The sequence below is a fragment of the Meleagris gallopavo genome, chromosome 1 (assembly GCF_905368555.1).
Source record: "Meleagris gallopavo chromosome 1, MGAL_WU_HG_1.1, whole genome shotgun sequence".
Taxonomy (NCBI): domain Eukaryota; kingdom Metazoa; phylum Chordata; class Aves; order Galliformes; family Phasianidae; genus Meleagris; species Meleagris gallopavo.
This window is the reverse complement of record NC_139404.1, coordinates 33,348,195-33,370,540: the sequence shown is the minus strand read 5'-3', so window position 1 is coordinate 33,370,540 and position 22,346 is coordinate 33,348,195. Positions and strand designations below refer to the sequence as shown.

At 40.8% G+C, this 22,346-nt stretch overlaps 1 protein-coding gene across 1 annotated transcript; it reads left to right on the top strand.

Moving 5' to 3' along the window:
- The first annotated feature begins 541 nt into the window (after positions 1–541).
- Positions 542–21,045, top strand: GNS (glucosamine (N-acetyl)-6-sulfatase). Its single transcript, XM_085220485.1, has 14 exons — positions 542–846; positions 1,163–1,222; positions 1,856–2,062; positions 3,617–3,682; positions 4,074–4,172; positions 6,642–6,809; positions 10,216–10,298; positions 11,585–11,703; positions 12,203–12,306; positions 12,659–12,760; positions 13,904–14,011; positions 14,644–14,754; positions 16,471–16,631; positions 17,443–21,045. The coding sequence occupies exons 1-14, from the start codon at positions 703–705 to the stop codon at positions 17,525–17,527; spliced, it is 1,617 nt and encodes a 538-aa protein (XP_085076611.1). The 5' UTR covers positions 542–702; the 3' UTR covers positions 17,528–21,045.
- Positions 21,046–22,346: the final 1,301 nt, after the last annotated feature.

Genomic DNA, 22,346 nt, shown 5'->3' with positions numbered 1-22,346 from the left:
AAGCTATGCAAAGATATAAAACTATTGGAGAGCGTTCAAAGGAGGGTGCGGAGATGGAGGAGGGTCCGTGCGACGGGCGGCTGAGGTTCCATGGCGTGCTCGGCGCCGAGCAGAGGAGCTGGGGGGAGGCCTGATGGCGACTGCGGCTCCTCGCAGTGCTGAGCTCTGCTCTGTGTGACAGCGACAGGACCCGAGGGAACGGCATGGAGCTGTGTCAGGGGACAGGCGGCTGGGGGTTGGGGACAGGGTCTGCACCAGAGAGCGGCGGGTGTGGAACGGGCTGAACAGGGCAGCGGGCACGACCCCGAGTTCAAGGTGGGTTTGAACAATGCTCTCAGACGCAAGATTTGGTCGCAGGTGGTGCCGCGCGGAGCTGCAGTCGGAATCGATGACCCCGGCGGATCCCCCCCAGCTCACACAACACGCCCCGCACGCCAGCAAGCGCCGCTGCGGGCGAGGCGCAGAGCCGCGGCACCGCCCCCGATCCGCCCTGCGGGGCGGGGCGCTGGGCAGGACCTCCCGCCCACGTGACACCACTCCCCCCGCTCGCCCTGGTCATATGCCGGGGGCGGGGCGGGCCCGCGCGCTGCTGCCGGGGCTGCGCTCTCGGCCGCACCGCGACGCCGGGGGCTGAGCGACGTCAACGCTGTCCGTCCGTCCGTCTGTTCCTTCCCTCCGCCCGCGCGTCCCCGTCGCCGCACCATGTCCCGCTCCGCGCTGGCGGCGCTGGCCCGGGGGCTGGCGCTGGCCGCGCTGCTGGTGCTGAGCCCGGCGCGGGCGGCGCGGCAGAGGCCCAACGTGGTGCTCATCCTCACTGACGACCAGGACGTCTTCCTGGGCGGCATGGTACGGCCGGCCGGCGGGTGGGAAGGGCGCCGCGGCGCTGTCGGGGGACGCGGTGCCCGCGCGGGGCTCGGGGCGGGAGGCCTCGGGGCCTTGGGCAGAGCCGGGCGGAGCCGTGCTGAGGGCCTGCGGTGCCGTGCGGCCGCACGAATCGGACGCGTAGCGGTGGGCAGCGTCCGCAGAGCCGCCGGCGGAGTTCGTCGTGGCGGGGCCCGGAGCGGGGCAGCGTGTGACCGCGCTGTGTGAGGCTGCTCGTCGCTCTGCCGCTTCGCGTGGTGTCCTCGCGTGCGCAGCTGACTGCTCGGTGCCTCTCTTGCAGACCCCCATGAAGAAGACCAATGCCCTCATTGCGCAGATGGGAGTCACCTTTTTAAACGCGGTAAGCGTTTGCCTTAAGCCTTGAGGCTCTGAGGTGTGAGTGTGTAGTTCGTGTTTTCGGTTTCAGAGCCTGTGAACGTGCACGCTTTGCGTGTTGTTTTGTTCCCGATTCAACACCTAACTAGTTTTAGGTCTCAGAATCGAGCTCAAGGTCAGAGTCTGAGGGGCAGTTTTCACTTCCTAAAACCATTCGGGCTGACTTCCTCAGACTGCGCAGTAAAGCTGCCTGGTCTGTTTCTTACTGTGAGCTGAGAAGCATTAGAAGAAGCCACTTAAAACTCGCTGCTTTCTGCGTGTTGAAATCCCACTTCACTCTTTCTGTGTTCTAATATGTTGTCATAGCTGAAATAACAGCGTGAATCAACTGGTGAGCACAGTGTTTGAATGCGTGCTGTTTATCTGTACTGTGCAAGTATGGGGTTGGAGAAGCCGAAAGGTAGTTTGACCCACAGCATTTCACCTGTGAAAATACTTAAGGTGTCCGTCTTTGTGTCCCATAAAGTGCATGCTTTGTTAATTTCTAAAGCCGGTGAGCTCTTTAATCAACCTGTTATCTGATATTTTAAAGCTGCAAGTTTTAAGGAGAAATGTTTTTCAGTATCAATCCTGTCTCTTTTCTTCCTGTTCTTTCTAGTATGTTCCCAGTGCACTTTGCTGCCCCAGTCGTGCGAGCATTTTAACAGGGAAATATCCTCATAACCACCACGTTGTCAATAACACTCTGGAAGGGAACTGCAGCAGCAAGTCTTGGCAGAAGATACAAGAACCAAACACCTTCCCAGCACTGCTCAAATCAATGTGTGGTTATCAAACATTCTTTGCTGGAAAGTACTTGAATGAGGTATTTTGCACTTATATTTTTATTGTGGCACAATATGCTTGCCTTTATCCACTATCCACCTTTCTAAAATGGCCTGTGGCTTTATGTTTGTAATGGATATTGAATCCCCACCGTATTTCAAATGATATTACTTGGATAAACAATTCTCTGCACTGAAGCAGGGTAAATAATGTGCAAAGTTGAGATCTTTAACTTAGCTTAGTTAAAATCAGATTTTTAGTTGCCTGAAGGCTTTTTTAAAGTTAACTGTGAAAGGATGATAGGATCCATAGGCATCTTTCAGTGTTTGGCTGTGTCACTTGATAGGCGTAAGGTTTTCATGACTGTAAGAAATGGTACATAACTGGCACATGGCAGCTATGAAAAATATCATCAGGCCTGCATCAGTTGGGGGAAGATGTCAGAATAATGCTACTTAAAGAAAAAGAATAAACTTCTCTCACTATTTGCAATTGATATATTCCCTTGAACATGAGTATTTTCTCGTTAGCACTTAATTGCTGCTTTAAATGTTAGATGTTCACTGAAGCAAGTTTACTGAGAGAGTAGCTAGTACCAGAGCTCTTTGCAGAGCTTACTCAGCACTTTGTTATTAAATCATTTGTGTGTGCTTTTTTTTGTTGTTTTTTTTTTTTCCTAAGCTGTGGTTCGTGGTAGCTTATAGTAAGCTTTAAAAATTTTCCCTGAAAGCACTAAGATTTGTTTTACTTCTGGCATAAAGGAGTTGTATTTGTAGTGACTTAAAGTTCTTAACAGCATTATTTTCCTTGTGTCTCTTGGTGGAAAATGTTAGTGGCATAACAGAATAATGGAACATGAGTGAGTAGTCTAGCCAGGCACAAATCTGCCTCTGCTGAAGTCAATGAGGCAGCTGGGGAAGGGAAGTTTATCTGGCTTCCTCTGAGCATCCCTTGAGTCAGCACCATCTCCTGTCCCTCCAGTTTGGGGAGCCGTGTAGATGTAAGAGGGCAGCCTTGAGAAGATACATTGTGTTGCTCTGAGGCACCCTCTGTTTTGGATTTGGCGCTGGTTCAGCAGCCAGTTTCCTTTTTTTGCTGTCTTAAGGCCTGATTGTTCTTAATCATTTGTCACTAAGATGACAGCTACTAGCACTGGTTTAAGTTCACACTTCATACAGAGTGATGGAGGCTGTCAGTCTACTTGAGTTTTCTTTAGTCTCTTAGCTGTTAGCACAAAACCCAAGTCTGTCTTATTGCATGTGTTCTGATAGTGTGTTCTTGCATGTTGATGTACTGGATGTTCTGCAGAATCTCTGTATGACTTCATGTGTGGATTAGAAGAGGGAATAAGATTTAAATATTATCAGTGAATTCCAGATTTTCATTGACTATCTTTTTAGTTATTTTAACCCTTGTCTCTCTGTAAATGTGCTTTTATATACAAATATATCTGGGTTTTTTTCTGTTCTAAAATTTAATTTGACTTAATGGTGTTTCTGGCTAGTGTTGAATAAAGCACATGAATATGAAGCATAATCTCTAGCTTTTGCTTGTGATAACAAAAATTGAGTCACAATCTATCTTTTTTTTTCAGTATGGAGCAGAGGATGCAGGGGGAGTAAGTCATGTCCCTCCAGGATGGAGTTTTTGGTATGCTTTGGTATGTGACTGTTGTTAAAGTACTTAATTTTGATAGTTTTGTCAACCAGCTCGTGAATTTTGCTGGTCATGAAATAGAGAGCATGAAGCATCTAACAACTTAATGCAGATCTTCCCTTTCTTCCCCTCTATTGTATATCAGTCCATTGGCTTTCACAAGGGCTACTCCTACAGAACTGCCTAGGAAAAAACCTTGGAATGTGAAGCCAAAGCAGTGCGAGATAACACTGCAGCATGTGATATTGTTGGGGGCTAGTTCTGAGGATTCTTGGAGTGTCCTTATGACAGATGCTTGCAACCAAGTTGACCTGTGTTGGGAATTTTGATTATTTCAAGTAATCATCGTGTATGTTGCTCTGCATAAATGTGTGTGTAACTTTTCTTTCTCACAGGAGAAAAATTCCAAGTACTACAACTATACTCTTTCAGTAAATGGCAAAGCACGAAGGCATGGTGAGAACTACAGTGTTGATTATCTGACGGATGTACTGGTAGGAAATTCTGCTACATCTGTGTTACAAAAACTGCTTGTGACCAAATAATGCCTCATGCTGGGATATTTGGGAGGGGTGGCAATGGCAGTTTGTTAGGCTGCAGTAGTTCATAAAATACTGAATGATTGCATTGTCATAGCACTAGGCAGGCATCGACCAGCAAAACAAGATTCTGGGTATGTTTAAAAAATAGGAAGTTTGTGTGTTGAAGCTATGGAAAGGAAATATGTTCCAACAGCCTGTTTTCTAGCAGTAGCCTCACTGAGAGGTTAATAGTGACTGCTGTGGTACGTGAGGAATGTGATGCATACAGGCAGTGTCTTAAATTACTTCATAGCAGGCTGTATTTCATTACAATAGACAGCCTCTGTAGCAGGTTAACTGCATCAAGATTTCAGTAGGAAGTTATATGTATAAATGTAACTTTACACTGTGTTTTGTTTGGTAGATGTTGTGTGTATATTAATATCTTACAATCTTTAACTAAATCAATCTGGTAGCTTGAACGTATAAAAGCCTAATCCATGCACCTAAGATTGGGAGGGCAATAAATGTGCTCTGTCAGAATGTGTAGTTGACCTTGATCTTTAACTTCTTTATTCTCTTTAATCTTAAAGAAAAAAAATAAATAAGAAAAGCAATAAATGCATAAAATACATAAGTAATAATTACAGCTTTCCTTTCCTTGAGGCCCTGTTTAGCAAGTAGCTTGGATTTTCTGTGGATTTTTCTACTGTATTTTCATCCTCCTCATCCCCCCTCCCAAAGCTAGAGTCTTAGGCTAATGCACTGTTGTAGTGTATTATGTGACATTGCTGGGAGCTCACATGCTCAGGAAAACTTTCCTCTGAAAAGTCTCCTCAAACAGTGAGTTTGTGATCTTTTGCTGACTCTAGTGAGGTTCACTACCAGTTGTTTAACCGAGACAGCTGCTTCCTAGGAACAGAACTGATTGATGTTTCTTAAGGCATGGAACAGCTGTCTGATTAAATTTAGATTTACAGTGGCTAAAGCTAGATTGGAATTGGTAAATCAGAAGAGAGGCATCTTGTTACTGGTATTGTACTGGTCTTTTTGATTCTTCAGTAGCTCATAAGCATTTTGACCAAGATTGTATTTGTGGTGGGTTGCCTGTTGATACACCAGTGTGTTATGATGAATTTTCAGTGTGTTGCATTCTACTTTCTGCCACCAAGAATTCCACTTTCTAGTTATGAAGTGTATATTTATCATTTCAGGTTAGTGTTTCAGGTTAATTCAGTGAGTGGGCAGTGCACGCCATATGCGTGCTGCCAAATGTGCAGTGACAGAGACCACCAGGAAGAGCAATAAGTAGCTTATGCAGAGTTCCCGTGTTACTTGACCTAGTGCACAATCTCCTTGTCTTGACTGAGGACATGAGTAATTGAGTCTAGTATTAAGAATTTGAACACCTGGATCAATCTGCTGCAGTCCTTATATGCTACACTGAAAGGTTCTATTAAAATCTGTTTTGAGTTTGCCTCTGTCATACTGGTTTGTGAACCAACTTTCTGTACTTAACTGTTTTTATCCTCCCTTAAGTCTGTCATCATATAGCTAAAGTCCAGCCCCTATTGCTTATATGTGGGAGTTAGGAGGGAGGAAGACGAAGCCATATTGGCAGGTGGAATTCCTAGCATTTCTCCAATTCTAAAGGATGAAGAGGAAATACAAAGAGGGATAAACTAATCAGACAGGAAAAGAAAATGTTGGAAAATCCAAATAGTAGAGAACTCTCCAGCAAGTAATACCTTTTGAAGCTTTAATTTCAAAGACTGAACAAGGGAAGGCAAAATGAAACCCTTCACAGTGTTTCTCTGAAGTTGGATGTAGAAGTGAAAATGAAAGTGCAAAAAAGTGATATGAGTGATTGGAATCTGTTGCTGTGCTTCATTAAAGCTTCAGGCTTCACCAGCAGAAATGTGACACTCCTTAGAAACTAAGGAGCTAGCTGTGGAATGAGCATACCCTATAAGCTGTGGAGATGAAAGACTTTTTCTGAACTTTACCTACTTTAGAGGGCAACTGAATCTGACAGTCTGTGATCTGTGAGGCAGGAGGTGGCATCTGAGACCCTCAGACTGTATTGAAGTTTCAGTTTTACTTGATGAGGGAAGGATTTGGGTGGATTCTGTTGATGCTTGAACTTGGCACAGTGGGATGAAAAGCTGGAGTTATCTTTTCCATCCTTTTGATGAACTTTCCAGTGTAGGCAAAGGTCTGAAGTAGAATGCTGTTCGGAGATGTGGGACAAATAATTTCTTTAACACTTGGGATTATTTTTATCAGGAGATGCAGTTTTGGACACTTGTAGATGGTAATAAACCACTTCGGAAACTTATTATTTGCCCAGGCTCTAAATGTTACATGTGTGTAGTTTGGATTTTTTGAGTACTGTTTTCCTGTGGAATTAAGACTTTTTTTCTTTAACAAAACTTTTCACAGGCTAACATGTCATTGGACTTCTTGGAGTATAAATCTAATTTTGAACCTTTCTTTATGATGATCTCAACCCCAGCGCCACATTCGCCTTGGACAGCTGCTCCACAGTATAAAAACAGCTTTCAGAATGTCAGTGCACCAAGAAACAGCAATTTTAACATTCATGGGAAGGTAAGCTGTCTAGCAAGAATTTGTAGAGATTACTAGTTGGTGAGAGCAGTAAGCAGTGATTCTGACTTGCTTATTAAGATTAAACAGAATGATTGCCTAGTATGACAACTACTGGCTGTTTGGTTCTGTTAAATAGCCTTTAAGAGTAAGGTATGTATATTGAGACTTGTAAATCAAAAAATTCAGTGGCAAAGATAATGTGGTATAATAGAGTAATGACTGATGAATGTGGAGAACGTTTGTTCTTTGTCCAGTTTCAAGATTACTTTTCTTGACTATTCTGAAACATTTTGTTCTTTCAGTGTTCTTCAGTGTGTTCAGGAGAACATATGTAGTGTGCTACAGAAAGGCTCAGAGGGGATTTGAGAACAACTGAAGTTTGCATGCCATGTCCACTCATGAGAGCGGGGCCCTTTGCTTGAGCTCCTGGCAAACCTGCTCCTACTTGACAAGTTTTTGAGGCCAGTTAGAAGACTTGGTGAAATCATGAAACATGGGACCTAGAGTCATTAAAGATTTTAGTAATTTGGCTTTCATTCGTTGAGATAACTTGTAACCAGAATTGATCAGCCTGGTGTTACACACTTGGATGTTTGTGACAGGCAGCATCTTCCCTGCTGCCAGTAAGTTTTAACCATGTATGGTCTAGCTCAGACTAATCTGCTACTCACTGTAGCAGGAAGTGGAAGTTGCAGGCGATTGATCTGATATTCTATTTTCAAATACAGACTTCACCACTATTCGGTGTTTAATCCATTTGCTTCAGGATTTACTCCTATGTGGAGCCCAGTGAAACCACTTTTGAGGTCACTGTGGCTCATGCAGTCCTGGGTGGAACTTGCTTTTTAGCTGAGAGCTATAACTTACAAAATGACACTGTGCTTATCAGCATGATGTAAAACTGTGAATGAAAGAGGAGAAAAGGGCTGCACACAGTAAAAAAAATAGATTCTTCAGTTATGTTTTGATGTAGTGGAAATTGGAATCTTTTTTCCATATAAGATTGTTAATTTTGTCTTAAGTTCCATTGTGGTAAGTGAACGCTTTCAAAATTCTGAGCTAGGAATAAGTTGACCAGTAAAGTCAGCAGCTAGCTGAAAAATATGACGTGGGAGTTCCCTTATGCGGAGCAAAGGCAAAAGCTCTGCGTATGCCCATAAGTCTGTCTTCTTGTTTTGTGCTATAATACTTGGTAGCTAATTCCTGTGAATGCAGCAATCTTACTAGGTTTCAAAAGGAGAACAGACTAGCACCTTCCTAGTCATAAAACAGCTACAGTCATTAGCAGTGTGCATTTCTAATTGGTAGTGTTATTGTCTTGAAGCCTAACTCTTCCTTGAGCCCCACTATTTTCTAGGGCAAGCACAATTCCTATGAAAGAAGTAAACACACACATAGGCTCAGACACTTAAGTCATTGGTGTTGTAATGTTTGCTAAACAAACTTGCATTGTGCAGTTGTGCGTTTCCCAGCCTCCTTATGTGTTATGTGGGCAAGAGGTACTAAAGAAACCATGTAGGTAGAATCTCTGCATAAAGAGTAAGAATTGAGTTCTTCTGTTGTCTAGTAACGTGCTTTTTGCTTAAGATCCTCAGCTATGGTTTATGCCAAGTGATAGGAGGCTGTCTGGTCTCCCAAGCAGGGCTACTGATATTCCAGATGAGGTGTCCAACTAAGCTGTTCTGAGAAAAGTTGACAAAGATTTGTGTCAGGTATTTCTCTTGCATGGATTGTTTTCCCTGCAAAATCAAAGCACAGCTCTGTCCAGATTCTGCTGGCAAGATAGCGTGTTCTGTCTCAAGGTCTTGTAGGCTTTCTTTCAGAATGGGGCATCAGGAGGCAGCAGGTTTGGTGAACAGCTTTGTATATAACACTGTGAAAGAAATTTAGCAGGAGCTGACAGAAGTGGATTTGAGGATGGTGCATCAGGATGGAGTTTACTGAAGTCAACAAATGTCTTTAGGTGTTGTATGAAACTTCTGCGACTTACCAGAAACATAGGAAGAGAAAAGTATCCAGAGAAGAGGAATTTTCAATTTTACCAAGTGACTTACCAGTTTGAGTTACACAGCACAGTTATCTTGGGGAAGAGCTTTCCTGAGCCCACCTCCTGCAAGAGGTTGCAGGTGCACAGGTGACAGTGTCAGCTCCTTCATCTTCTGAAGAACTTGGAGCTGGGGATAGCATGTGTTCTGTCTTCCCTCACTCTTGCACTCCTTTACAACTGCTGCAAAAGCAAGATCTGAATAAAGTGAATTAAAACAAACTGGTTATGAAATTAGTTTTTCAAGCCAGAAATCTTTTCTTCAGTCTGCAAAACAGAAAATGAGGAATTGAGTAACTGCAGAGGGTATGAGTCACTTTGTTGTGAGTCCTTGAAGTCCAAACCCTTTCCAGTCATTCACTTGTCACAAGAGGGAAGTTGCATAACTAGAGGCTCTAGAGAAGAGTGACCAGCTAAATATAGGCTCAAGCTCAAGGTGGCAAGTGGAACATCTCCAACTTCCTAAATGAAAAATTATAAAGCTGTACTGACATAACTTTATTCTGCTCCCCTACTAATATTAACCTTCGGTTTATTCACAACTGACTTTTGCTTGTATTTGTGTAGTGGCTGACCCAGTTCAGACCAGTGCTTCAGGATGTGAGTGTAACTTTTTGTAGGAGTGAGATTATCTCTGTTATATGGGGGAAGTGAGCAATGAGGGGAGAAGGGGAAGAGCTGTTTCTGGAACCTGGAGATGAGTCTAGAAAAATGTTTAACCCTTTAGCAAAAGAATCACACTTTTCCTGGAATTAAAAAAAAAAAAAATCAAACTAAAAGCAAGGGAAGCAGAGACCACCTCAGTCTGTAGCCCAGAGTTCATAAGCTACCAAGAATCTGTTAGTGACAGGTCTTTTTTCTCACCTGTCCATATATCAAGTAGTCTTAATTGCCTTTGAATTTCTCCCCACCTCTCTACTTATGTTATTATGCTCACAAGTATGAATTCTCAAAGAACCATATTTAGACAGCCATGTCCAATCTTATAATGTACTCAATCCCTGAGGTTTTTTTTCCCATTAGACCTATATCATGTATTTTCCTGGATTTTTGGTAGCTACTGAAATGTTATGTTTGGGAGGGCCTTCCCTAGCAGTTTTCACAAATTTCTTTCCTGGACTGCTTTGAAAGCATCCAGTGCAGGCATAATGGAGCTGTAGTATGGCCTGCTCTTGCCACTTGGGTCTTACATGAGCTAAGAGCAGAAAACTGGACTTGGGTTATTTTGATAGTGTTTTCTAGCTGCTTAACAGCAATCGTGTGGGTATTTTACCCTAACAAATTTGTGATCAGTCTAACAGTTGTGTAATATTTGTCACAAAACTTTTCTTGTATTTCTGCACTGCTTTTTTTCTTCTTTAGAACAAGCACTGGTTAATTCGGCAAGCAAAGACTCCAATGACTAACTCTTCAATACAGTTTCTTGATGATGCTTACAGGAAGAGGTAAGAATATTTGTTATAAAAAGTTTTCAGAGGTCATAATACATCTGACAGCAGATTTCGAGTTACATCTGCTAGTTCTCTGGCATCAGTCTCAGCAGACCTGACTTTCAGTTTACTTTTCAAAAAGAAACTTGTAATTGACTTCAGAAGTATTTTGCTTGTAAATCATAGAAAGATGAGTCATGCTTAGTGTCTTAGCTGCCTTTCTTTCAGTGCAGAATATATATGAAATATTATCAATGTATTGGCCAGCTAATCTCATTAACATTGGCTCTCAGCCTGTTCTAGTCCTACCTCTTTAATGCAAATATCTGTAATAACTGGCTGGCCAAGGCAAGTGCTTGATTCCTTTCTATAAGGGTAGGATGAATGTGAAGGTATAACTTGCTCCCTTTTTCTTAATGTAAAGAAAGGTGTTTCCCTTGTAGATTAGGTTTACATTGTAGATTTCTTTAGAAGTTTTGAATTAAACACTAGCTTAACTAACTTTAAATGTTAAACTCAATTTTGAGCAGTTATCAGGTACTAGCCTGTTGTTTTGGGGATGGAAGACCAAGGTTTTTGAATTTTCTTTTTCCCCAGAGTCTTGCTTTACAAAATGCTAAGATAAAAACATGCAACCAAATCTTAAATTAAGCCTGGAGACAAGAAGATATAATAATTGAATAAGTCCAGTTTAAATTCAACTTAATGTTAACCTGTGGGGTCTTATCATCGAATTCTCAGAAGCAGTGTCAATGGCAGACCCCAAGGCAAAGGAAAGAAAGAACCTTGGGCAGTTTAAGGCCTTTAGGTATATTGCCGTAGTAGATCCTGATACTGCATGGGTGATACAAAACAAGTGATGTGCTTTTCAGGCAGGAAGGATCCCAAATAGAAGGCTAAGTTATTGGCAGGCTTGTGTTTTAGTATTAAACATTAGATATAAAGAAATAACGTGGACTTGCTGAAGGACTCTTTGCTACTGTGTTGCTTCAAAGTTACTCCTGGCTCTCTCCAGATAAGATTAGAAGTAACTGTCTCTTTGACGTCTTTCTCAGACAGTTCAGAATAAGATCAACAAGAACTGAAGACAAACAGTTCATTTCTATCTTAAATTGCAGCCTCCAAAAGTACAGCGTGATAATCTATGAAACTTGTTTTCAGAAACTGTGAACAAAATATCTACTTCCAGTGCATTCTCTGTTCATTTAAAGCATATTATGAATGCGCTACTAGTCAAAATTCTGATTATTTTTTATTTTTGTTTTTTTGCTTTCTTGTATGAATTGTTTTGTTTCTGTTAGGTGGCAAACTCTGCTGTCAGTAGATGACCTGGTAGAGAAGCTAGTGAAGAAATTGGAAAACCATGGAGAATTAGATAACACGTACATCTTTTACACATCAGACAATGGCTTTCATACTGGTAAGCTTTTCACTGCTTACTGAATGCTTGTAGAAGCTTCAGAAGTGGCATAGCTTCTCACTCTTGTGACCATTGCAGAAAATGGGAACAGCAACTGTTGAAAACTGCAGGTATGAGAAGTACAGATCTGAATTGCAAAACATCCTGCAGTTGTAGTGTAGAGTGTTTGAGGGATTTTTGTCTTTTTAATTTTCAGTGTTGTCTGTCACTGTAAAATGAGACAGAACTAGAGGAAAGATCTCTGTTCTGTAAAGCTGACCAGTAAAAGTCTGTCTCAAAGACCTGTCTGGAACATGTTGCACAAGTGAAAATGTGTTATCCAAGCTAATAAACTTTGAATTATGTCTTACAGGAGCTGACAACTTCAAAATATTTCTGCTTTTTTAATGAAGCAAATAACCTCTTCTGGCTGCTTAAAATTAATTGCTGGAAATTGAGTAACAAGCCTTTCTAAACATTAAAGAAGAAGCTGTCTAATTCTCTTTCTTCTCCAATACAGGACAGTTTTCTTTGCCAATAGACAAACGGCAGCTGTATGAGTTTGATATCAAAGTTCCATTGCTAGTTCGAGGGCCAGGGATAAAACCGAATCAGACAAACAAGGTAAGTGAAGAGAATACAACCTTACTTCTGTTGTTTCACTGTTAACCACTTCAGGTCGTAGTTGATCAATAAAATACAAGGTGGTAGGAAATGCAAATACTCCATTCTTGGGGGAAACAAAAATGCTGTACACCCTTGCTTGAAGCAGTAAATTTAAGTAATTTCAGGCTGCTGACACAGGAGATGTGGAGATCGCTCTCTGGAGATTCTAGCATTGATTGTGAAGGTTACAGGTTATGTTAGCCTATAAAGATGAAATTAAGTAGTGTTTAGGTCTACTTAAAACAGAAATCTTATCAGTATATTTGCTAGGTTCTGGTCTTCTGAGCTAACAGTTCTCTTCACCTTGCAGATGCTTGTTGCAAATATTGATTTGGGTCCCACTATTCTGGATATTGCGGGATATGACTTGAATAAGACCCAGATGGATGGAATGTCACTATTGCCACTGTTGGTAAGCAGACAACTAGGTCTAGTAACCAGTAATAGGCATGATTCTTCAAAGGGAATACTATTTCCTTCAATGGACTGGGTGGACTACCAATCCATACTCTTCCGTTGGCATTTTCACACAGGATATTGACAGTTTAGTGGGGAAAAACATGGGTATACAGTTTAAATGCAGGTGTATTGTAATAACCTCTGGTCATTTTGTAATAGAAAGTTGTCATGCTTTGACTAATCCTGCAATTTGTAAGAATTCCTGTTTTGAAGGTTGCATGCTTCCGTTTTGCAACCTGCCCTACCTTTTCCTTAGGACTTCTCAGCACAGACATAAGGAGGGTAGATTGTTCTTACTGCATTTTGCTTTTCAGAAGAGAACTCTACGAAACTGTAGGTGGTTTCATAAAGTAAACCTGACCTTTCCAATAAGTGAGCAGAAGCCTTCTTAAATAAAGCTGCTTGTAGTTTATCCTTTTAGTTTTAATTAAATTTAGTCTATAAATTGAAGGCAGCTTACTTGGAAATGTAGGAGATCATCCAGATTTAAAACAGTGCTTTGCTATTAAAACCTTCTATCCAAACCTTAAGCTGCTCTTCTGATGGAAGTGTGTGAAAGGTGTCAGTTTAAACTGACAATCAAAAATGTGGAACACGTTATTTCACTGTGTATACCTGTGGCAGTGCGTGTGTTAAACTTTAAACTACTTCTCCACTCTCTTTTAAAACGTATCTACAAATAGAGCAGCTTAAAATATAGTTGCTTCTTAAAGCTGTTTATCTTTTCTTACGCCAGGGCTATCTTTTTCCATCTGTTGTGGTCATCTGATACAAATCAAAGACAAACAGCCTCGTTACAGGACTCTCGTCTGTAACATTGTAGTACCCGTAGGGCTTCCTGTTTGTGTTACTGCTTGGTTACTTACGAGCTGAAGGTATTACTTCAGTAGCTTTTTCTTGAAGGTTTGAGGTGGGATATCTTTTGTTGGATCCTTGTTTTTCAGCTACCCAAGGAATTCTAACCTAAGGCTGAATGTTAGTTTAAGGCTGACTTAAACTAGGGACCACAACTCACCTTGCCTTGTAAGCAGTGGATAGCATGGAAATCTTCTGCTTCATAGTACAGTGAATGCTAAGTCATGTCCTCTCCTCCTAGAGAGGAGACAAAAATGTGACATGGAGATCAGACTTTTTGGTGGAGTACCAAGGAGAAGGATACAACGGCAGTGATCCTACCTGTCCTGGCCTTGGACCCGGCGTCACGGTAAGTAGGACAAGAATGTTAATATTAGAACACAGAAACTGACTTATCTGTTCTGTGGATAGAAGCAAGCTTCCAGTAGGAACTAGCCCTGTAGGTGCTGTGCAGCATTAAAGAATCAGAAGGAAGCATCCAGCCATGCAGAACTGGTGTGTCCATATGACCATACAGAACAATCACCCTTTCAGTGGGAATCTATGGAGACTGTGGGCTATAGAAGTTTCTAGAAAGGTGTTGACTTCAGAAGATGGCTGGCAGGAATGTAGTCTTCCTTCTATGGTTCCAGTGGCCTCATCACCCTGTTCTTACTTTCTAGCTGTTTGTTGCTAGCTGAATCAAAGTTTGCTCTAAGTAGAGTATGCCTTTTGTGTTGTATTTAATGTGCTGTTCTGTTCAGTGTGTATACATTAGCAGACAAAAATTATCCCAGACAAAATGCATTTAATCACTGTGAGTTCACCAGTAACACTGTCTTGAATTTAGAAGAAATGATTTTTGCTTAACATCCCCAGCAGAGTCTTAAGATCCTGGTGTTCATTAATTAACTGCAGTTGGTTTGAGCTGGTGTAGATTCTGGGGAAAGGATTGCTAGTTCATCTTTCTTAATCTTAAATATTTAACTGCTTACTTCACAGCACTGCTTCCCTGACTGTGTCTGTGAAGATTCCTATAACAACACGTACGCTTGTGTAAGGACAATGTCAACTTCCTGGGATCTGCAGTACTGTGAATTTGATGACCGGGAGGTGAGTCCAGACCAGGCATTAGCTGTTCACAGCTGTGCAGGTGATGATCTGCAGTCTTGTCTGCTCTAAATGGTTTGTGTAATGTATTCTGAAAAGTGGACGAGCATTACTTGCAGAGTGAAGTATTTAACAATCAATGAGAATGTTTGAACAAAAGTTTGTGGTGAGGTTCTGGGAAGAAAAATAGGGTGGGGGGAGGGCATATATTTTAAACTATCGTTACTGCTTTCTGGCATCACCTAACAGTCTCTGGAGAGCTGTGCTGGGGCTGAGTTCGTTCCTCAGTCCTAATTCCATGTAGCTGATTCCTCTGTACTGCTGATAGATACTTCTGTTAAACTGCACCTCTGCTGTTCTTAAGTTCAACTGCAACTCTGTTCATTGGGAAGAGCTGAAACCTCAGGCTAATCATTTCTCCTCTATTGCCCACTTGTTTGTCTATTCTGGTCAAACGAGTGTAAGTTACAGCTCTGAGGAAGGTCTCTAATGTTGTTTGGGAGAATGTGATATACAGTCCCCTGTTCAGAAACTATTCAAATTTCATTAGTGGAGCAGCACCTCTGCACAAAACATGTGGTTTTTAGGTCTGATCTTTAAGTTCACTTGCATGCCTCAACCTCAGTATGCTCTTTGGAGCAACTGCAAGTGTTTGGGTCACAAATTCTATAAACTGCAATGTCAGCATGTGAGTAGTGAATGTATAAGCATTAGCTATCCCCAGTTACCATGCTGCCACACACAAAGTTCTAGTAACCTGCAATAAATGACTTAAATTGGGACAGTAAATACCACAAGATAGTTTTTGCAGGGAGACAGAGAAAAGACGATAGGAAGTCAAGGTAACAGGTCCTGCACTCCATTGGCTGTTGAATTTCTGGGTTATTCTGTGTCAGCTGAATTAAGATAGCAGTACTGGAAAGATGCAGCGATGTAGCTTTTGAAACCTTCAAGTAAATCTTCCCAGTAAGCTTGTTACCAAGGTCTGTCCTGATGAATCTTTATCGCAGTTAGACACAACTGAGCCAGGGTTAATCAACATCATCTGCAATCACAACTTACTGGAGCACAGACAAAACACCAGCTGCATTCTTTAGATAAGTTCAGCTACTGTTTGTCCCACAGAATGGTTCAGAGATTTAATGTACCAAAAACCAAATCTGCCCTAAAGTTACCTAGACAAATCTAGTTCTCTAAGTATGTACACACACTTTTCTTTTATTAGGTCTAAACATTTGTACTGAGAATGCTTTGTATGTGTAGTTAAGATGTGCTTGAGTTCTGACAACTGAAAGTACATAAGCATATGTATATAAAATGGTGATGTGATGGTCATGAACTAGTATTTTAAGATCCATTAATGAAAAGACAGCCAGCTTCCCTGTGACTTTTTCCTCTGGAGTTGAAGGCTGAAAGTGGGGCCCATGTATGTTTATGAAAGATCTACATATATTGAGGCAGCTGAACCTTTTAGATGAGAGCAAAACTCTTCCAACAGTATTGCACTCCAGCAAAAGTTTGGCTCAACGTACATTCTGACCTCTCTTTGACTGTTTACCCACCTGGCTGCATATTGCTTCTGTATGAGTGTGCCACAATGTAACTGAAAATCACATTTGAGATTATTTGGGAACGGCATTTGATTAATAGTATGTAATGTGGTAAATGTTAATTAACGTTTAGGACTTTAATACAGTACAGGAACTTTATGTCAAACAGGTGTTTGTGGAAGTGTATAACCTGACCGCAGATCCACACCAGATCAATAACATTGCCAAAACAATCGATCAAGAAATCCTAGAGAAGATGAATTACCGATTAATGATGCTGCAGTCCTGTTCAGGAGCAACTTGCCGTACACCTGGAGTCTTTGATCCTGGGTAAACACTGTGTCAATTCCTAGTACTTTGAAGTATAACCATGTATTTTAAAAGACTAAGCTTTCATAGAGGGTATTTATGATGAGACAGAATATCCCTGGCATTTATACTTCTGTTTACTAGAAATAGTTTGATGCTTATCTATCTTGAATGCTTAATATCTATTTTAATTGAACCTACCAAATGTAACTTGATGGCATTAATACTACTACTTTAATCTTGTCAGCGGCCATTGACTTAGCATAGCTAAATCTTGCAGCTATTTTGAGTAGTCAGGCAAGCGACTTCAGGTTTGCTTGCAAGCAACAAAAAGCTCTGCATATTTCTGTAGGCAGGAATTTTCCTAATATTTGCTGTGATTATTCCTGTAGGTGCTGTTAACAAAGAACTCTTAGCTCAGGACATAAGCTGTTCATCCTAGAAAGCTGTTGTAAATAAATTGGGCTTCTTCAAAATTCAGTCAGCAATCTTTTGAACTGAAGCTTTAAGCACAGTTTAAAATGTTGCTATAGATGGGCTGCATAGGTCTGTAATTAGAGGCAGCAAAACCTTCTATTAAAAGGCATCTCGTGACTGTTTAATGTTACACATACCGATGTGCTGTTGGTATGCTATAGCTCGTATTTATTTCTCTGGAGATTATCAACTCCTTAGCTGTACGTTGTTATAATTCATCTGGAAGGTGGAGTGTCACTGCTGTATGCTGTTCACGTAGCATTGTACCAGAGCTATTCTAGAGATCAGCTGTTCCTAGAAATGCTTGTTACCGTGGACTAACTGTAGCTCACACAGACTGTGTTTCTTTTTGCAGGTACAGATTTGACCCACGGCTGATGTTCAGCAATCACGGCGTTCGGGCTCGGAGGTTTTCTACGCGGTCCTTATCGAGCATTTAAGAGCCTCTTGCAATCAGCTCCCACTGACCAGTTTCTCCAGTGACTGCAGCAGGTCTGTCTCTGAAACTCTCATTGATAACAGCTGGAAGACTTACTGGGCTATTCAAACCCTGTTTGGAAGAAAAACCCTTGTCTTTAGCTGGTTGCCTTGTGCAATATGTATACTTTACAGCTGAACTGTAACTAAACCATTAGACACAGCTAAATCTCTCCTACTCAGATAATTGACTACCACCTTTGTTTTTCAAATACCTTTTCATACTCCAGGCACAGAGGTGAATCTATGGCCTACGAATCTGAACAGTCTTTGTTCTAAAAAATCAGTAAATGCATAGTTGAATTGGGTTAGATAGGCAGGTGCTATTGCACAGTAATGCTCACCTATATTCAGTGTCACACACTTTCCTGAAGGCTGTGTTTATGGATAGATTTCCTGTGTTGAGCTCAAAGCTCTTAATGACGATAGCAGACTAGCCCAAAACAGCGTAGGGAAGGCATTAGTCAAAACTGTAGGATCTGACTAGCAAGAGTTGTTTGCAGAACTAAACTGAGTATGCAAAATATCTTCTTTCAATGAGACCACTTTAAATGAGACCAATGAATTTTGTAGATCTGCTTTGGTAGCTTGCAAACAAGAATGTAATTTCAGCCTCCTAGTTTGAAATGCTGGATTGGGTTGATACGTACTACTGAAAAAACTCTTAAGATTTAATATAGGCTTCCTACTGTGTTAATCAAAACAGTGTTGGAACTAACAAGTACTCAAACAAGCGTGCCTGTGTTCTGAGCTAACTGTTAAATCTATTTCAATACGTGGAAAGAAGTAATACTAAAAACCAACAAAAGCAGGGCACAGCAACAGAGTTGATCTATCTCTAACCTCCAACTACCTGGAATTGTCTAACATATCAGTTAGATTCTTGAAGGTAAACTGTTTTGAGAGAAAACTAACTAAAATAAGTAAATCACTGTTCACTAGAAGTTAGAGGGCAATTTTAGGCAGTTTAAGTACTTCATAGTTTCTTTTTGGTTGAGACATAACTATACAGAATCTGCAGTAAGTGGCCTTCACACCAAAGGACTGCACGTCAGACATCTGGCTGGTATGTTATCATTTAGTTTCCCTTTGGAAAGGTGATATTGTTTCTTTAACTTTCTGATTAGGCTCGTCTGAAATGCAGCTGTCACTCGTACCCAAACTTAAATACCTTCCTAAATCTTGAAAAACACCTGAATTTGAGTAAGAATGTAGCTTTTCTGTATATTATTGACAAAACACCTTCTAGAAACACCGAATTGTTTGTATTTTGCAAGACAAATTCATGTTGCGTATGTGTAAATCAACTGTGTTATCAGACAAGATAATCTTTCCCTTTCCATGACACAACTCTCCAGTTTTCAGCCAGCTATTTTAGATTCCCTCTTTAAAGAGGATGTTTTCAATTTCTGTTGCCTAAAGCCTTCTACCAAGGGGGGAAAAAAAAACCCTAACAAACTAACAAGGCAACAAAGTACAACGGTATCCTAACTACAGAGGTACATATCCCAATACACAGATCTGCACACTGGATAAAAATAATGCTAAAAATCAGCTGATATCCTTTTGATTCTGAAGCACAGAAGTTGCCTTGCATTTAGCTTAGCTGCAACTTCTGTGATGGTGTACAGCTTAGGTTTTATAGGGCTTTAATTTCAAATCTAACTCAACATTTCAAATCTCTTGAGCGACCAAATATTTGGAGGCAAAATGCTTGGAGGGTAACTTCTCAGCTGTAGTATCTGTATCAGTACTGAGGTTTTTGGCTACTCTTAAACTACTTACATGCTTTCAGATACTCAGGACTTTATTTCCTCCATTACAGTTGTAACTTTATCTTTTTCTTTGTTTTTTAAGCCTTTGTATTGTCTATCAATATTATTTAGACCCTGCTTTGACTTTTAAAAACAAAACCAAAGTTCTTTGTGCTCTCAAGTGTTTTCTTGCACACTGAGCTAAACCTAAGGTTCCTTTACTTAGTGTCTTGCTTAGGGTTGGTTTTTACTTAAACTTTGTTTTGGTAGCTGTCTGGAGGCTAGTATAAAACAGTTTGCTGTACACTAAATCCTCCATAGCCCTATCAAACCTAGGAGATCATATGTCAACTTCTACACCTGTTAAGCGCAAGTAATGTGTGTTATGCTTCTCAATAGAGGAAAAAATAGAAAAATATTTTGGGTACAGATGTGTAACACTCAAAGTGATCTAAAGCCATAGTAAGCAAAGCTTTCTTTTTGAACGTTTTACTTTTTGCATAATAAATAGCATGGAAGATGACAGAGCTGGTATAGATATTAAACATCTGATGAGACAGTTGTACCCAGGTCAGCACTTGTGCTCTCTGCATGCACTGTAAATAATTGCCCATCTAAGTAGACTCAATAACTTCTGCACTCAGTGTCAGGGAATCACACAGTACCTGAAATCTGTCATAGGTAATAGATGTCATATTCAATTGAAATTCAGAATGAAATGAGTCAGTCCTTGCTCAACCAAAATAGAGAGAAGGGCTGGTCAGGAAAGTAACTTCTCACTTTGGATAAAGATTCAAGAGCTGTTCAGCAGAAGCATGTAGTTGAAGGAAGAACAGGAACAAACAGCTGCCTGGCTTCTGTTATGTTAGGGGAGTTTGTTGTGACTTGTCCTGTATCTGTTTCCATGAGTAATTCTGAGACTTTGAAGAGCCCTGAATGAACAGTATTAATTCTTGACTTAAAATTATTATGAAGCAACTTTTAACTTGCAGCCAGATCTGATTTCCAATCAAATGGTTTTTGTGGCTAAATTGTCTTCCTTGGATGTTCCACTTTGTATGCAATGTGATCATAGCTGTATCCATGCCCTGGTATTGAAGGCATTTGTTTCAAATGAAGGGGCCTTATTGGTGCAGAGTTATGTTTAGGTAAAATGTGATTTACTTTTTTATAAATCATTATTATCAAAAGCAGAATTGTGAACTTTGATCTGAGCTGGTAAAGCATATGCTATGCAGGGAGAAATACAGTTAACTTTTACATTATTCTGAAACAAACCATATTCTTGTGATTCTAAGTCATCACTTAGGCCAAAGTGTGCACAGCCAGTGCACGTTCACCCAGTGTAGGTCCAGCATGCTGGTCTTCTGTGTGGAGAATAGAGTTGTAATGCAGACAGACATGCAATCACGTACTCAAAGTAGGTACAGTACCTGTTCCAACGAGTCAAGATTGACTGATTATACAATATTTCAACCTCTTTCAGTTTTACTGTGATTCAGTTAAAGTGATTTTTATTTGTAGTACTCCTCTCTGTATGTGAGCATACTTTGCTGTAGCGTGTTGTGAGCATACTTAATTTCTGCTGTTTTGAATGTTTGTTTAGAAAGTGCCCTTCCAGAGGACCCTGTTCACTGCTGCACTTTTGGGGAAAGAAAAAATAAACTGCCTATCAAACTTCTTCCCTTTGTTACTGAATTTCAATTAAACCTTTCCAAAGGATCAAAGTGTGTCATGTGTCTAGACTAACTTCCTATTGCTAACCCTGTGCTCTGCCTACTGCCCCATTACGTGAAGATTCTTGCTAGTGAACTTTGATTGTAGGGGATCCTTTGTAGAGTGTCCAGCAAGGCAATGCCTGCATGCTTTGCACAAGGAAGAAATGTTGAGGTGAGTGAACTCATCTAAAAGCAATCTGTTCTTTCCCATATTACCTTGGAAACTGATGTAGTTGAGTACATGGAAAACTTGAACTGAACAGATAATGGAGAAACTGCTGTTTGTAATTAAAGGCAGCATGTTCTACCCTTTGAGAAGAGGAAGAATAATGGGCTTGGTGGTGGTTTTTTTTTTTTTTTTCCTGAAATGGGAACTGTGAGCAACAGTAAGATGTGCTACTTCCCATCATTTCAAAGTCCCTTTTACAGAGTTTGAGTCCTTGGGTGATTCTGTACAAGTATTTTAAAAGTACATGCATGACTTATCTGGACTATACTGCAGGGTGATTTAGTACTTCTCACCTTTTCAAGGCTTCTAAAAAGCTTCTAAAGCTTCTGCAAAGTCTTCTCTGCTTTATCTTCATCAGTGCTTCAGTGATTCAGTAGTCTTCCACTGCATAGGGGAAAATATGCAACAGCTACTTGAAGGAACACTTCAATGTTCTGTTGTTTCTATTTATGAAACCTTGACAGCTCCCTGTAACACCCCAAGAAAGGCAGCTCTGTTGTACCTAGATGCAAATTCCCATTCTGTTTAATGATTTTAGTGGTACCCACATGGAAAGGTTCATGAGCCCAAGTGACATTACCAAGGTGCCTCCTTTGTCATTTGTTATTAATAATAAGCCATATTTATGAAGAACACTGTAGAATGATGGGAGTCACCTGTTTTAGGAAAAAAAACAATACTTGATGAAATTGTGTGACTTGAAAGAATTGGCAGTGCTAATACATAGTTCTTCAGATGCTGCTTTATTTAGATTCAGCTGTTTAATCTTACAATGATATCCAATGGATGATGTCTAAAGCTGACAGTCCTGCAGCTCATTGATTTCAAAGTACAGTCTGAGTATAGTCAGTACCTGCTTGCTTGAGGTATGAGTGGTGCTTGGACCTGTTCCAGCTGCCTTCTTTAACAAGCAGACAAGTTAACAGGAAAAGGCAGCAGAAAAAGTCTAAGGGTAGCTTTGAAAGTAATGCCTCCTGTCTCTGGTCTCATGTTATGCAGGCCAAAGTGAGAATCCAAGCACAGCTGTATTTGGATGACAATGCTGTGTGTGCTCAGTCCCTGACTGCTGTCAGCAGCACAT

What these genes read in the sequence shown, in the direction of transcription:
- GNS (XM_085220485.1), top strand. Translation starts at nt 703, where the DNA reads ATGTCCCGCTCCGCGCTGGCGGCGCTGGCCCGGGGGCTGGCGCTGGCC. An exon ending in GTGAATTTGATGACCGGGAG is followed by an intron (nt 14,755 to 16,470) that starts GTGAGTCCAGAC and finishes TATGTCAAACAG; the next exon opens with GTGTTTGTGGAAGTGTATAA. An exon ending in CCTGGAGTCTTTGATCCTGG is followed by an intron (nt 16,632 to 17,442) that starts GTAAACACTGTG and finishes TTCTTTTTGCAG; the next exon opens with GTACAGATTTGACCCACGGC.